The sequence below is a fragment of the Symphalangus syndactylus genome, chromosome 4 (genome assembly GCF_028878055.3).
Source record: "Symphalangus syndactylus isolate Jambi chromosome 4, NHGRI_mSymSyn1-v2.1_pri, whole genome shotgun sequence".
NCBI lineage: Eukaryota > Metazoa > Chordata > Mammalia > Primates > Hylobatidae > Symphalangus > Symphalangus syndactylus.
Window position 1 is genome coordinate 83,598,432 of NC_072426.2, and position 13,923 is coordinate 83,612,354.

General features: G+C 40.5%; 1 protein-coding gene across 6 annotated transcripts in view; it reads left to right on the forward strand.

Moving 5' to 3' along the window:
- PARG (poly(ADP-ribose) glycohydrolase) overlaps window positions 1–13,923 on the forward strand; it is a 133,087-nt gene that overhangs the window by 7,718 nt on the left and 111,446 nt on the right. For 4 of the 6 annotated variants that reach the window (XR_008657174.2, XM_055275332.2, XM_063637422.1 and 1 more), the window contains exons 3-6: window positions 841–1,827; window positions 2,713–2,896; window positions 12,886–13,008; window positions 13,137–13,220. Coding sequence is in view for 5 of the 6 variants with exons in the window: in XM_055275332.2 (XP_055131307.1) it covers window positions 841–1,827; window positions 2,713–2,896; window positions 12,886–13,008; window positions 13,137–13,220 (1,378 nt within the window). In the remaining variant the exon portion in view is untranslated. The remainder of the gene's footprint in view (window positions 1–840; window positions 1,828–2,712; window positions 2,897–12,885; window positions 13,009–13,136; window positions 13,221–13,923) is intronic. The other 2 variants (XM_063637421.1, XM_055275335.2) reach the window with 2 other exon arrangements.

Consider the following 13,923-nt stretch of genomic DNA (forward strand, 5'->3'; position numbering starts at 1 on the left):
AGATGGGGTTTCACTGGGTTAGCCAGGATGGTCTTGATCTCCTGACCTCGTGATCTGCCTGCCTCAACCTCCCAAAGTGCTGGGATTACAGGTGTGAGCCACCGCGCCCGGCCAGTCCGTGTCTTTTTTTTTTTTTTTTTTTTTTTTTTTTGAGACGGAGTCCTGCTCTTTCGCCCAGGCTGGAGTGCAGTGGCGCGATCTCGGCTCACTGCAAGCTCCGCCTCCCAGGTTCACGCCATTCTCCTGCCTCAGCCTCCCTAGTAGCTGGGACTACAGGCACCCGCCACCATGCCCGGCTAATTTTTTTTTGTATTTTTAGTAGAGACGGGGTTTCACCGTGTTAACCAGGATAGTCTCGATCTCCTGACCTCGTGATCCACCCACCTCGGCCTCCCAAAGTGGTGGGATTACAGGCATGAGCCACCGCGCCCGGCCTAGTCCGTGTCTTTAAGATACTTACAGTGTAGCAGTGGCCACAGACATAAAAACACATAATTACTGCCTACTGTGATAGATGCAATAGTAAAGATATGAGCAGGGCACAGTGGTGGTTAGTGTGTAGAAGAAAGAAATGTTCAACTTTACCTTTGGTCCCTAAAGGAAGACTGCACAGAGAGGTGAGTGACATTTATGACTTGAAGGAAAGGCAGGTGTTTGCCAGACACACAGCTGCAGGGAGGGCATTAGGGGGCACAAACAAAGACATGGAGTCATGAAAGACATGCTGTGTGCTCAGGTAACCACAGGGAGTTTAATTACTGCTGTGACACTGGGGGTGTGATTGGATAAGTGACTTTTTTGTATTATAAGTTATTTTTAGTTCTTTCTGTTCTCTTGTAGTTTGGATAGTAAAGAAAACAACAATACAAGAATAGAATCCATGATGAGTTCTGTACAAAAAGATAACTTTTACCAACATAATGTAGAAAAATTAGAAAATGTTTCTCAGCTAAATCTTGATAAATCACCCACTGAAAAAAGTACACAGTATTTGAACCAGCATCAGACTGCAGCAAAGTGTAAGTGGCAAAATGAAGGGAAACACACGGAGCAGCTTTTGGAAAGTGAACCTCAAACAGTAACCCTGGTACCAGAGCAGTTTAGTAATGCTAACATTGATCGGTCACCTCAAAATGATGATCACAGTGACACAGATAGTGAAGAGAATAGAGACAATCAACAGTTTCTCACAACTATAAAGTTTGCAAATGCAAAGCAGACTACAGAAGATGAACAGGCCAGAGAAGCCAAAAGCCACCAGAAGTGCAGCAAGTCTTGCCATCCTGGGGAAGACTGTGCGAGTTGTCAGCAAGAGGAGATAGACGTGGTGCCAGAGAGTCCATTGTCAGATATTGGCTCTGAGGATGTTGGTACTGGACCAAAAAATGACAACAAATTGACTAGACAAGAAAATTGCCTAGGAAATTCTCCTCCATTTGAGAAGGAAAGTGAACCCGAGTCACCGATGGATGTGGATAATTCTAAAAATAGTTGTCAAGACTCAGAAGCAGATGAGGAGACAAGTCCAGGTTTTGATGAACAAGAAGATGGTAGTTCCTCCCAAACAGCAAATAAACCTTCAAGATTCCAAGCAAGAGACGCTGACATTGAATTTAGGAAACGGTACTCTACTAAGGGAGGTGAAGTTAGATTACATTTCCAATTTGAAGGAGGAGAGAGTCGCACTGGAATGAATGATTTAAATGCTAAACTACCTGGAAATATTTCTAGCCTGAATGTAGAATGCAGAAATTCTAAGCAACATGGAAAAAAGGATTCTAAAATCACAGATCATTTCATGAGACTGCCCAAAGCAGAGGATAGAAGGTAATTTTCTGTCAGGAGTATCTCTCCAACAGCATAATATGCTTTATAGTTTTGTAAGGGAGTTTAATGAAGCTATGATTTCTAGTAAAGCAAAGAAATGGTTTTGTTTCTTGTTAACTACTTACGATAAATTTAAACCTAGACTCCAAAGTTTAAACTCTAAAAAAGCTAGAAACAGAAAACAAGAAATAAATATTAGAAATCAGATTTTTAGTTTCGTGAGTTTCCTTTTGGTATTTATGGGAATTACTAGAACATGAAAATACTAGGTTGATAGTAGCTACTGTTTCTTCAGCCAGACATTCTTCTAGACCATTGTATATTACACTTTTTTTTTTTTTTTTTACACTTTAATGCCGTGACAGGCAGACAGATGGTATTATACTCACTAAATGAGATAACTGAGATTTGGGTAAGAGAATTCACTGGAATCATGTACCTTCTGAGTGGTAATACTGGGATTTAAATCCAGGTGTGTCATATTACAAAGCTTATATTTTGCCATTACCCCATATGGAATCTTAAATCCCATCCATGATTTCTGTGATTTGAGTTTCCTGAGATAGTGCAATCAGCATGCAATAGTGAGTTCACTTCACTGAAAATTACTGTGTAGATGATACTGTGAACCATGACTCATTTCTGTTTTGAGAAGGTGATTTACATGTGTTTGGAACTTTCTTCCACAGGCTGTTGAAAATAAGCTCTTGAGTTTTATAAGCTTTATAAGTTTTTATTTTGATTGTAAATATAAAACATAACGAAGTGAGTGACCAAGTATGGCATACTTTAAACAATAACGTCTAGGTAAGTTTTGTGCTTGTGTATCTAAGGGAATTAAAACAGTAAATAATTTGTGACTAAATACATTTGTCTTGACCTTAGAAAAGAACAATGCGAAACCAAACATCAAAGAACAGAAAGGAAGATCCCTAAATACGTTCCGCCTCACGTTTCTCCAGATAAGAAGTGGCTTGGAACTCCCATTGAGGAGATGAGAAGAATGCCTCGGTGTGGGATCCGGCTGCCTCTCTTGAGACCATCTGCCAATCACACAGTAACTATTCGGGTAGGTAGGACCTCTTATCTATGATGAGAGAAGACTGGAAGTCCTCATTTATTGTGATATTTATTAAGTGAGAAACAGCCCAAGGCTTAGAAAGTTCTTCTGTTTTCTGCATATATAAAATACTGAGAATTCTACAGAATGGAGCAATATAATGATAACTTACTTAATATAGAACTTAACAAATTAGCAATCATTAGCAATCATTGTCAGCTGATGGTGAAGATTTTTTTTTTCAGTATTTTTAAGAAACCTCATTGGATTCTTTTTTTTCTTTTTACTCGACTGGTAGTATTGTGTACTCACTGCACAATCCTGCATTCGTCCCTAAATTTCAAAGTTACGTATGGTTTAGTGTTAGTGTCCTTAAATCATTATCCAGTTGTGCCTTTTTTTTTTTTTTTTTTGCAGGAGACCAGAGTTTTCTTATTACTCAAATCAGTCTCCTCGAGCATTCGGGGATCAGAGTTTTTAAGGATAATTTGGTGGGTTGGGGAAGGCCAGTGTGTCAAGAGTGCTGATTGGTTGGGTCAGAAGAAGAAATAATGGGAAGCTGAAGCTGTCTTCTTGTGCTGAGTCAGTTCCTGGGTGAGGACCATAAGATCAGATGAGCCAGTTTATCCATCTGGGTGGTGCCAGCTGATCCATCAAGTGCAGGGTCTGCAAAATATCCCAAGCACTGATCTTAGCAGTTTAGGGAGGGTCAGAATCTTGTAGCCTCCAGCTGCATGACTCCTAAACCATAATTTCTAATCTTGTGCCTATTTTGTTAGTCCTACCATGGCAGTCTAGTCCCCAGGCAAGAAGGGGGTTTCTTTCGGGAAAGGGCTGTTACCCTCTTTGTTTTAACATTATATTATAACATTATAATAACATCGTAACAAAACATAACAAAAGACTAACATTATAACATTATAACAAAAGACTATAACAAGGGCTATGGGAGTTACAAGCCAAGAACCTGGACAAAAACCAATGTGAATATCATAACACCACACTAACAGAAACTGTACATATTAAATAATTAAACCTCCTTCCCTGCTTCCTCTAGTTCTTAGTAACCTCTTTTGTACTTTCTGTGTGTTCTTGCTTTTAAAAAACAACTTCATTGAGGTATATAAAAATTCACCCATTTTAAGTGCTCAATTTGGTGATATTGAGTCCATTTATTGAGCTATGTGACCATCACCATAATCCAGTTTTAGATTTCCATCACTCACTGGGTAGTTTTAAACATTCATCTCATTTATTAGTCAGGTTTTAGATAGATTTCACACACAGTACTAAAAAAAATTGACATGATCCCTTTTAACATACAATTTAGTGTAGATGTGATTAACTATTTTGAAATTCAGAATTCTTTAGCATATTTAGAGGTGAGAGTAACATTGAGCAGAGTTATGGGGTTTGAGCTGAGCTCTAAAAGATAAGCATAAATTTCTGAGGTGCAGTTAGTAAGACAGGAGACTTCCAGACAGATATATGAAATTTATAAGAAAAGCCTGTGTGGTTGAAAACTATCTGTTTTAGAAATGGAAAACAGTGCCTTTGCTGGAGTGTGGAATTTGGGTGGGGAATGAGGAAGAGACTTGAAAATTGGATTGGGTTCATATCACAGAGGGCTTCAAGTGCCAGGAACTAGACTTAAGTCATGTCTGTGCAGACAGTATCTGTGCTGTAGCAAGATTAATCAGACAGCTGCATGTAAGGAAAACAGAAGTGAGGATACACTGGGAGCCGGGATAGGTAATGTAAGAGCCCAGATAAGAGTTAAGTAAGGCAACAGTATGTACCGAATTGTGCCACATAGAGGTGCTTCAGGGGTTCTTTTGAAGTTTGATGCAAATTTCATTTCTAAATTATATTTTTAACAGTGAAAAACTTGTTAAAAAAGAACTGCACAATCAAATTTGAAGATGCTTAATTCCACATTTGAACCAGCTGTTTTTGCCAAGATAACCCATTTTTGTGCAGACCATAGAGCCAAGGTTCCCTTGCTACCATTTATCTGAAGAGTTAGCTTAATATCAAAATAAACAGTTTGTAAAATGTTACCATTTGCAACTGTATAGATGAGTGAATCAGGATTTTCTTAATAATGTGTAAGAGAGATAAATGTAAACTAAATGGTAGATTGATGTAAGCCTTAATTCTCATCCCTAACTCCTAATTTCAAATTTTGTATTTAAAACTGTCTCATCATCACTTATTGATATTAGAGTAAGTAAAAGTTACTATAAAAACTGTATTTCTTTTTTTTTTGATGGAGTTTTTTGCTCTTGCTGCCCAGGCTGGAGTGCAATAGCACGATCTCGGCTCACGGCAACCTCCACCTCCCGGGTTCAAGCAGTTCTCCTGCCTCAGCCTCCTGAGTAGCTGGGATTACAGGCATGCACCACCACGCCTGGCTAATTTTGTATTTTTAGTAGAGACGGGGTTTCTCCTTGTTGGTCAGGCTGATCTCAAACTCCCGACCTCAGGTGATCTGCCCACCTTGTCCTCCCAAAGTGCTGGGATTACAGGCGTGAGCCACCGTGCCCGGCCAAAAACTGTATTTCTAAAAATAGCTTTGGTGTGACTTTAAATTACTTTTTTTTTTTTTTTTTTGAGACGGAGTGTCGCTCTGTTGCCCAGGCTGGAGTGCAGTGGTGCCATCTCGGCTCACTACAAGCTCCGCCTCCCAGGTTCACGCCATTCTCCTGCCTCAGCCTCCCGAGTAGCTGGGACAGCAGGCGCCCGCCACCATGCCTGGCTAATTTATTTTTGGATTTTTAGTAGAGACGGGGTTTCACTGTGTTAGCCAGGATGGTCTCGATCTCCTACCTCGTGATCCGCCTGCCTCAGCCTCCCAAAGTGCTGGGATTACAGGCGTGAGCCACCGCGCCCGGCCGACTTTAAATGACTTTATGTCAAATTTCTTAGGGGAGAAAAGGGATTCTGCTATTTAAAAAGCTTGAAAATCACTGAGATAATAATCATGGGGATAAAAAAGAAAATAGAAGGTTGCGTTATTATGAGGTAAAAGTGATAGAATATGGTGAATTCCTAAATATGGGTGACAAATAAAAAGGAGTTGTTGATAATGCATGTAAAATTAAGGTTCTTAGTCTGGATTACTGAGATGGTGTTAATGGTGAGGAACAGGAGAAAAGATGGACAGAGGGTGTTAAGTGATATTTTAGCTTTTTCTCCTCCTTCTCTCTCCCACCCTCCCACAAAGAAAACCCAAACCATCCTATACCATCATTATTTAATCTCTATAGTTAACATTTCTTTCTTAGATACCCAGGACCCTTGAGTTTTTAAAATCTTCTATTTTGTTACAACAGCAATGCAAGACTATTGTAAAAAATACGCAACTATTATATGAAAGCATGTAACTCAGAAAACCCATCTCTCAGTCTTATTCCCAGAGTTTAACAATTTGTTGTATTTTCTTCTAGATTCTTATTCCTGAATATGATAATAAGATATAAATGTAATTAACAGTTACTTAATAGCAGTGTTTAGTTACATTACTAAGATTCCAGATGTTAATAGTTATAGAATTTGAAATAGTAAAATGAAAGTTGGGCATGATAGCTCACACCTATAATCCCAGCACTTTAGGACGCCAAGGCAGGAGGATTGCTTGAGGCCGGGAGTTCAAGACTAGCCTGGGCAACATAGGGAGAGCCCATCTGTATAAAAAGTTAAAAAATTAGCCAGGCATGGTGGCATATGCCTGTAGTCCTAGCTACTCATGAGGCTAAGGCGGGAGGATTTCTTGAGCCCTGCAGTTTAGCCTGGATGACAGAGTAGAGACCCTGTTTCTTAAAAATAAAATAAAACCAACATTTAGCTTTAGAAATGTAAGGCAATCTGAAATTGCACTTAGTGGTCGATTTCCAAGAAATACATGCATACGTGCATGCATGCAAACACAGAGCCACACACAAAGCATATTACATGTATGTTCCCCTTTGTGTGAAGCTCAACTGGTACCTACGCTGTTTTATCAGATAATATGGCACATCCTTATAAAATTACCTTTGGGACGTTCTTATGAGGGTGAAAATACTTTGAGCATAACTGCTGATTCTGTCACATTTGACTTTTTTTTTTTTTTTTTTTTTTTGAGATAGAGTCTTGCTCTGTCACCCAGGCTGGAGTGCAGTGGTGTGATCTCGGCTCACTGCAACCTCTGCCTCCCGGGTTCAAGCGATCCTCCTACCTCACCCTCCCAAGTAGCTGGGACTACAGGTGCATACCACCAACCTTGGCTGATGTTTGTATTTTTAATAGAGACGGGGTTTCGCCATGTTGTCTAGGCTGGTCTTAAACTCCTGACCTCAGGTGATCACCCGCCTGGGCCTCCCAATGTGCTGGGATTACAGGTGGGAGCCACCGTTCCTGGCCTTTTTTTTTTTTTTTTTTAAAGAGACAGGATCTCACTCTGTCACCCAGGCTGGATTGCAGTAGCAGTGGTGTGTGATCTTGGCTCACTGCAGCCTCCAACTCTTAGGTTCAAGCAATCCTCCCACCTCAGCCTCCTGAGTAGCTGGGGTTACAGGCATGTGCTACCACACCTGCTAATTTTCTAAATTTGTAGCTATGTTGGCCCAGGCTGATTTTGAACTCCAGGCCTCAAGTGATCCTCCAGCCTCAACCTCCCAAAGTGTTGAGATTGCAGGCGTGAGCAACTGTGCCTGGCCACATTTGACTCTATAGACATTTCTTTTCTCCTTGGAATATACCCATCCTTTGGCTCCATGACACGATATAATCCTAAATTTCTTTCTTCCTTCTTAGCCAATTCTTATTTTCCTTTTAGGCTGTTCTTCTGTATGTGACAAGTAAGTATTGTTGGAGTTCCTCAAGCCTTTTTCATAGGTCCTTTTTTCTTCTCTCTCTCTCTGGTTGGTCTCACCCACCCTTGTGGTTTTAATGATTACCTATATAGATGACTCACAGGTTTATGTTTATTTTTATTTATTTATTTATTTATTTATTTATTTATTTATTTATTTATTGAGACAGAGTCTTGCTCTGTCGCCAGGCTGGAGTGCAGTGGCGTGATCTCAGCTCACTGCAACCTCCGCCTCCCGGATTCAAGCGATTCGCCTGCTTCAGCCTCCCGAGTAGCTGGGACTACTGATGCGCGCCACGATGCCTAACTAATTTTTGTATTTTTGGTAGAGATGGGGTTTCACCATGTTGGCCAGGTTGGTCTCGATCTCTTAACCCTGTGATCCGCCCTCCTCAACCTCCCAAAGTGCTGGGATTACAGGCATGAGGCACCACCCCCGGCCCAGGTTTATTTTTCTTAAGCTGCAGTGTTACTAAACTGAACCTGGGTACACTCACCCAGTGCAGTAAAGCCAAACACCAACACTGACATCTGTAGCAAGAGAAGTAGGGGTGTTTGTTTGCAGGGCACCAAGCAAGTAGAATAGGATAGCTATTGCTTAAAACCTGACCTCCCGGCCGGGCGTGGTGGCTCACGCTTGTAATCCCAGCACTTTGGGAGGCCGAGGCGGGCGGATCAGGAAGTCAGGAGATCGAGACCACGGTGAAACCCCGTCTCTACTAAAAATGCAAAAAAAATTAGCCGGGCGTGGTGGCGGGCGCCTGTAGTCCCAGCTACTCGGAGAGGCTGAGGCAGGAGAATGGCGTGAACCCCGGGAGGCGGAGCTTGCAGTGAGCCAAGATTGCGCCACTGCACTCCAGCCTTGGCGACAGAGCGAGACTCTGTCTCAAAAAAAAAAAAAAAATTAAATTAAAAAAAAAAACAAAAAAAATCTGACCTCCCCAATGGCTTACAAGCAAGATTTATTAAAGGTAGTGATATATTCTAGGAAAGCAGAAGTTATTGGCAAAATCATACATCAATATGTGGGGGTTATACATTGGTCTGGTCCCAAAAGGCAGGATATCTTGAAGTGGGGTTGCAGGATTCAGAGATTCTTTGATTTGCGATTGGTTAAGGAAGCAAGGCTTTGTCTAGAAACTTGGGATCAGCAGAAAGGAATGTTAAGGTTTGGCATGTGGGTGTCACTGTCTCCAAGCCCCTCAGGAAGAAATTTAGAACAAAGAACGTCAGTCAGAGTTCAGTCTTCAGTTCCCCCTTATGTGATGGTGGTTGGCATTTTCCATTTGGCGGGGGTCTGAGTTTCTGAAAAATAACTCAGGGACCTATGTCAAGTTGTTATCTTTATTTTCTATAGGGAGCAACACATCTTGTGGCACTGACTTCCATGAGTGGCTATTGGTTTAAGCTGTTATTACCTCCTTGCTTATCTGATGGCTCATTTACTTCTCAAGGCTAGCTAGGTGCCTGGAATTTCCCTTGAAGGTTTCGGATATGATGAGGTTTCTCTTCAAATAACCTGATCAGTCTTTTATTCTTTAGTTCATAGTGCCCCCCTTCCTTTTTTCCTTTTTCTCCTTTTTTCCTTTTTGCCTTTGTTAGATGCCCAGGCACGTCACAGTACCAAGCATTATCAATACCAGCTCACATTCCTTTCCTTATTTGGAAAGAGAACTAACTTTCTAGCTCATTACAGACATGCCTTCCCCTTTCCTCTCTGCTTTCTTTCATGTGCCCACCTTATCTAAAAAAATCAAATGTTTAGCTAACCGGAATTAGTTTAGATTGTACGACCCGACCCCAGCCAGTGGGGAAAGGGTACAGGGGCAGGACTTGCGTCAGGAATAAAGGCTCTTGTGCCCTTTTGTTCAGGTGTGCTCTCATGGCGACTGGCCAAGGAGGCACTCCTCTGCGCAGAAGTAAAATTGCTTTGCTAAGAATCCTTTGTTCGAGTGTTCAATTTCCTTAGGATTTTGAGCATTATTCCTAACAAAGGGATTCGAGATTTTCTTTTATTTCCTTGCTTGAGGGCACTCCTGGCAGGCCCCTAAGAGGGCTCCCTGCTCTGTCTCAGCAGATGTTTTTATGAAGCTGCCTGTTTGACAGTCTTCTTTCCATAGTTGTTCCGTTTTTAAGGAATGTTGGTAAATAGAGTCAAACTGTAAAATATTTAAAGAAATTTATTCTGAGCCAAATATGAGTGACCAATGGCCTGTGACACAGCCCTAGGAGATCCTGAGTACATGTGCCCAAGGTGGTCAGGCTACAGGTTGGTTTTATATGTATTAGAGAGGTATAAGATGTCAATCAATACATGTAAGATTTGGTCCAGCAGGCAGGACAACTCGAAAGGGGCTTCCTGGTCATAGATTCTCTGCTTGGCAATTGGTTAAGACAGTTATTATCTAAAGACCTGGAATCAGTAGAAAGGATTGTCTGAGTTAAGAAGGGTTTCTAAAGACCAAGGTTTTATCATGCAGATGATGCTTGTAGGTAACAGGCTTCAGAGCTCTTATCAGACGCTTCATTACTTCTCTCCTGGACTGGATCAGGGAAGACCTGGAAAGGGAAGGGGATTCTCTACAGCAGCAGTCCCCAACTTTTTGGCACCGGCGACCAGTTTTATGGAAGACCATTTTTCCATGGGTTGGGGGATGGTTTCAGAATGAAACTGTTCCACCTCAGATCATCAGGCATTAGTTAGAGTCTCACAAGGAGTGTGCAACTTAGATCCCTCACATGCGCAGTTCATAATAGGGTTCTTGCTCTTATGAGAATCTGGTGTTGCCACTGACCTGACAGGAGGCAGAGCTCAGCCTTGCTCACCTCCTGCTATGCGGCCTGGTTCCTAACAGGCCATAGACCCCTAGTCCATGCCTGTCTGCATTCCGGGGTGTTGGGGACCCTTGCTCTACAGAATGTAGATTTTACCCACAAGAGACAGTTTAGCAGGGCCATTTCAAAATATTTCAAATAAATATATTTTGGGGTAAAATACTTCCGTTTCTTTCAGAGCTTGGTATGTGTCATGTTGGTATCTTAATTGCTATAAAGAGTCTGCCTTGTCAGTCTTAAGGTACCTGTTTTAATGTTAACGCTGGTCAGTCATGTCTAAATTTCAAAGGGAGGAAGGTATAATGAAGCATGTCCAACCACCCGTTCCCATCATGGCCTGAACTAGTGTTTTGGGTTTGCTTTAGAATGCCCTTGGCTGAGGGAAGGGTCCATTCAGTTGGTTGGGGGGCTTAGAATATTATTTTTGTTTCACTCTTTTCCTTGTTAATTTTTTAGCCATTAGAGTTAAGCTCAGTTGCCACTTCCTCAAGGAAGCCTTACCTAAGTTTACCAGATAAACTAAATCTGAGCTGGTCTCATAACACAATGTTCGTCGTATTCATAACATATTACAAGTGAAATTATATATTTATGTGATTATGCTCTGCAGTGAAGTACTCATACATACTACCACATGGGTTAATCTTGAAAACATTATGCTAAGTGAAAAAGGCCAGACACAAAAGGACACATATTAAATGATTTCTTTTATATGAAATATCCAGAATAGGCATAATGTTAAACTTTAAACCGTAATCTCTTTCTCTTACCAGTGGCAAATCTATATGGGTCTGCAGCAGTGTTAATACTCCTCCTTAGAAGAAAGGATTTGACTGAGGGGCATAAGGCAGAATGAGAGACCAAGGCAAGTTTTAGAGCAGGAGTGAAAGTTCATTAAAAAGCTTTACAGCAGGAATGAAAGGAAGTAAAGTACACTTGGAAGAGGGCCAAGCGGGCGACTTGAGAGATCAAGTACATAGTTTGACCTTTGACTTGAGGTTTTATATGTTGGCATGCTTCCAGGGGGTTGTGTCCCCTTCTGTCCTGATTCTTCCCTTGAGATGGGCTGTCTGCATGTGCAGTGTGATTACTGGAGTTGTACACATGCTTCCTTGAGGTATTCTCCCCTTACCAGTCGAGTGTTCTTATAAGGTCATATACCAGTTAAACTCTGCCATTTTGCTTCCTAGTACACACGCTGGAGCCGACTTGCCCAACTCCTAAGATCTTAACAGGAAGCTGCTGATCACCAATTTCAGATTTTTCTATCTTATTGGCTGACTCCTTTTCCTGGTGCTGGCTGCTTCCAGTTATTTTAGAGAGGCAGTTTCATAACTGCCTGTGCATCACTTGAGGGTTGTCTGACATTCCTGGTAGTGGTAGGGGCCCTGTCCTGCTCTGCTCATGTCTGACTGGCTACCTACTGTACCACTTCCTCAAACATTTACTTAATAGTTATTATAGTAGCATATATGTGTATATATATATTTGCATGTATGCATGTATGCATACACATGTACACATGCCAGGTTCTATCTTACATATTCAGAATACAAAGTTAATATGGTTATTTTCAGGAAGTTTGGGATCTAATGAAGGAGAGGAAAACAGGTGTGCTCTAGCATGATAATTAACAAAACACGATAAATAGCTGCCTACTTTGAAGTTTCTAAAGACTTCATAAAGATAATGAAAATTTGGCAGAGCTATGGAGGTGACAGTAGAGATTTAACCAGATACAGTGGGGGAGGTGGCAATTGGTAGTAGTGGTATTAAAAAGAGAGGCCACAGTAGTATGTATACAGGCATATAGATATGAAAATGTATTTGCTATGTTTAAGGAATTTTAAGTGTTGTTTAAGACTTGTTTGAAATGAATGGTGTTTTGATAAGAAAGTATACGAAAATCAGGATGACATTTAGAATCAGAGTATAGGCATTATAGCATTAGAAGCCCGGGAGTTCTTTAGAAAGATAATGTTATCTCAAAGTCAGGGTAAGGGTTTTATGGGGGCTGGATGTGTCTAGCAACAGCTGGAGTTAGGGAGAAGGATAGGAAACACTTAGTAAAAGCTGAGGCAAGGAAGGATTCCTAGGGGATATGGAGCTAGAATATATACTGTATCTGGTGACTTGGAACCTGGTTGAATGGAGGTGAGGAATGGGAAGAACTGAAGGGTTCTTTGGTGATTTCTTGCCTGGGAGCTGGTCTCTATTTTATAGCATTTGCTTTGGTTACTTTGGATTATTTTATAGAAGATACATTTTGTTTTTATGCACTGACAATTTTGTTTACCCTCAATTTCAGGTAGATCTTTTGCGAGCAGGAGAAGTTCCTAAACCTTTTCCAACACATTATAAAGATTTGTGGGATAACAAGCATGTTAAAATGCCTTGTTCAGAACAAAATTTGTACCCAGTAGAAGATGAGGTAAGAACAAAAACCGAGATTCTTTTAGTCTCTGAAAAATGGTTTGGTATTTGCTTGTTTGACCTTTGATTCTGTGATGCAAAAGAACTTAGAATAGCTTTCTCATATGTTTTTCTTTTTTCCAAAAGAATGGTGAGCGAACTGCAGGGAGCCGGTGGGAGCTCATTCAGACTGCACTTCTCAACAAATTTACACGACCCCAAAACTTGAAGGTATGTTGTTTTTACCATTCTTGCCTCTTTATGGGCCCTGTGTCTCCTCTTTCAAAGACTTTGTGGTCTTAATAGACTCAGGTAGCAACATTCTTTAGATGCAAAGTGCTTGCTTCCTGGCACTAAGGAAGGCTCCTTAGAGACATTCTACTAGGAAATGAGAAGAACTGAGAGTTGCAAATGACTTGCCTGGAGCCACACAGAATAATTTGGAGAACCAGGAATAATACCTCTGTTTCTTGATTCCCCATCCAATTTCCTTCAGTTCAAGCTTCTCTTTTTTGTTTTAAAATTGTCATGTTTCTGAAATATCTTTAAAAGTAAATCAGGAAAGAATTATGACTTCTGCAATATTTGCCCAAAGGGAAGCTGAGTTTCCTAATGATTAAAGTATATGTTAAGCATTCTGGTTTTTATTGCCCTTAATATAGCTCCTAGCAGTTGAATAATTTATTAATCTTATATTTTGGCAATAATTTATTTTTGATATATTTTTATTTCATTTATGATTGCAAGGGTAACCATTAGATTGTTTTTCTAATATCTAAAATATGAGTGAGTGTGTGCGTGTATATATATATATATATATATATATATATATATTTATATTTTGGGGGCACTATAGCCATGAAAACTTTTAATGTTTTTATGAATATAAACAGTGACAGAATTTTTTATACTTCTATGAAAATGGGTTTTATTT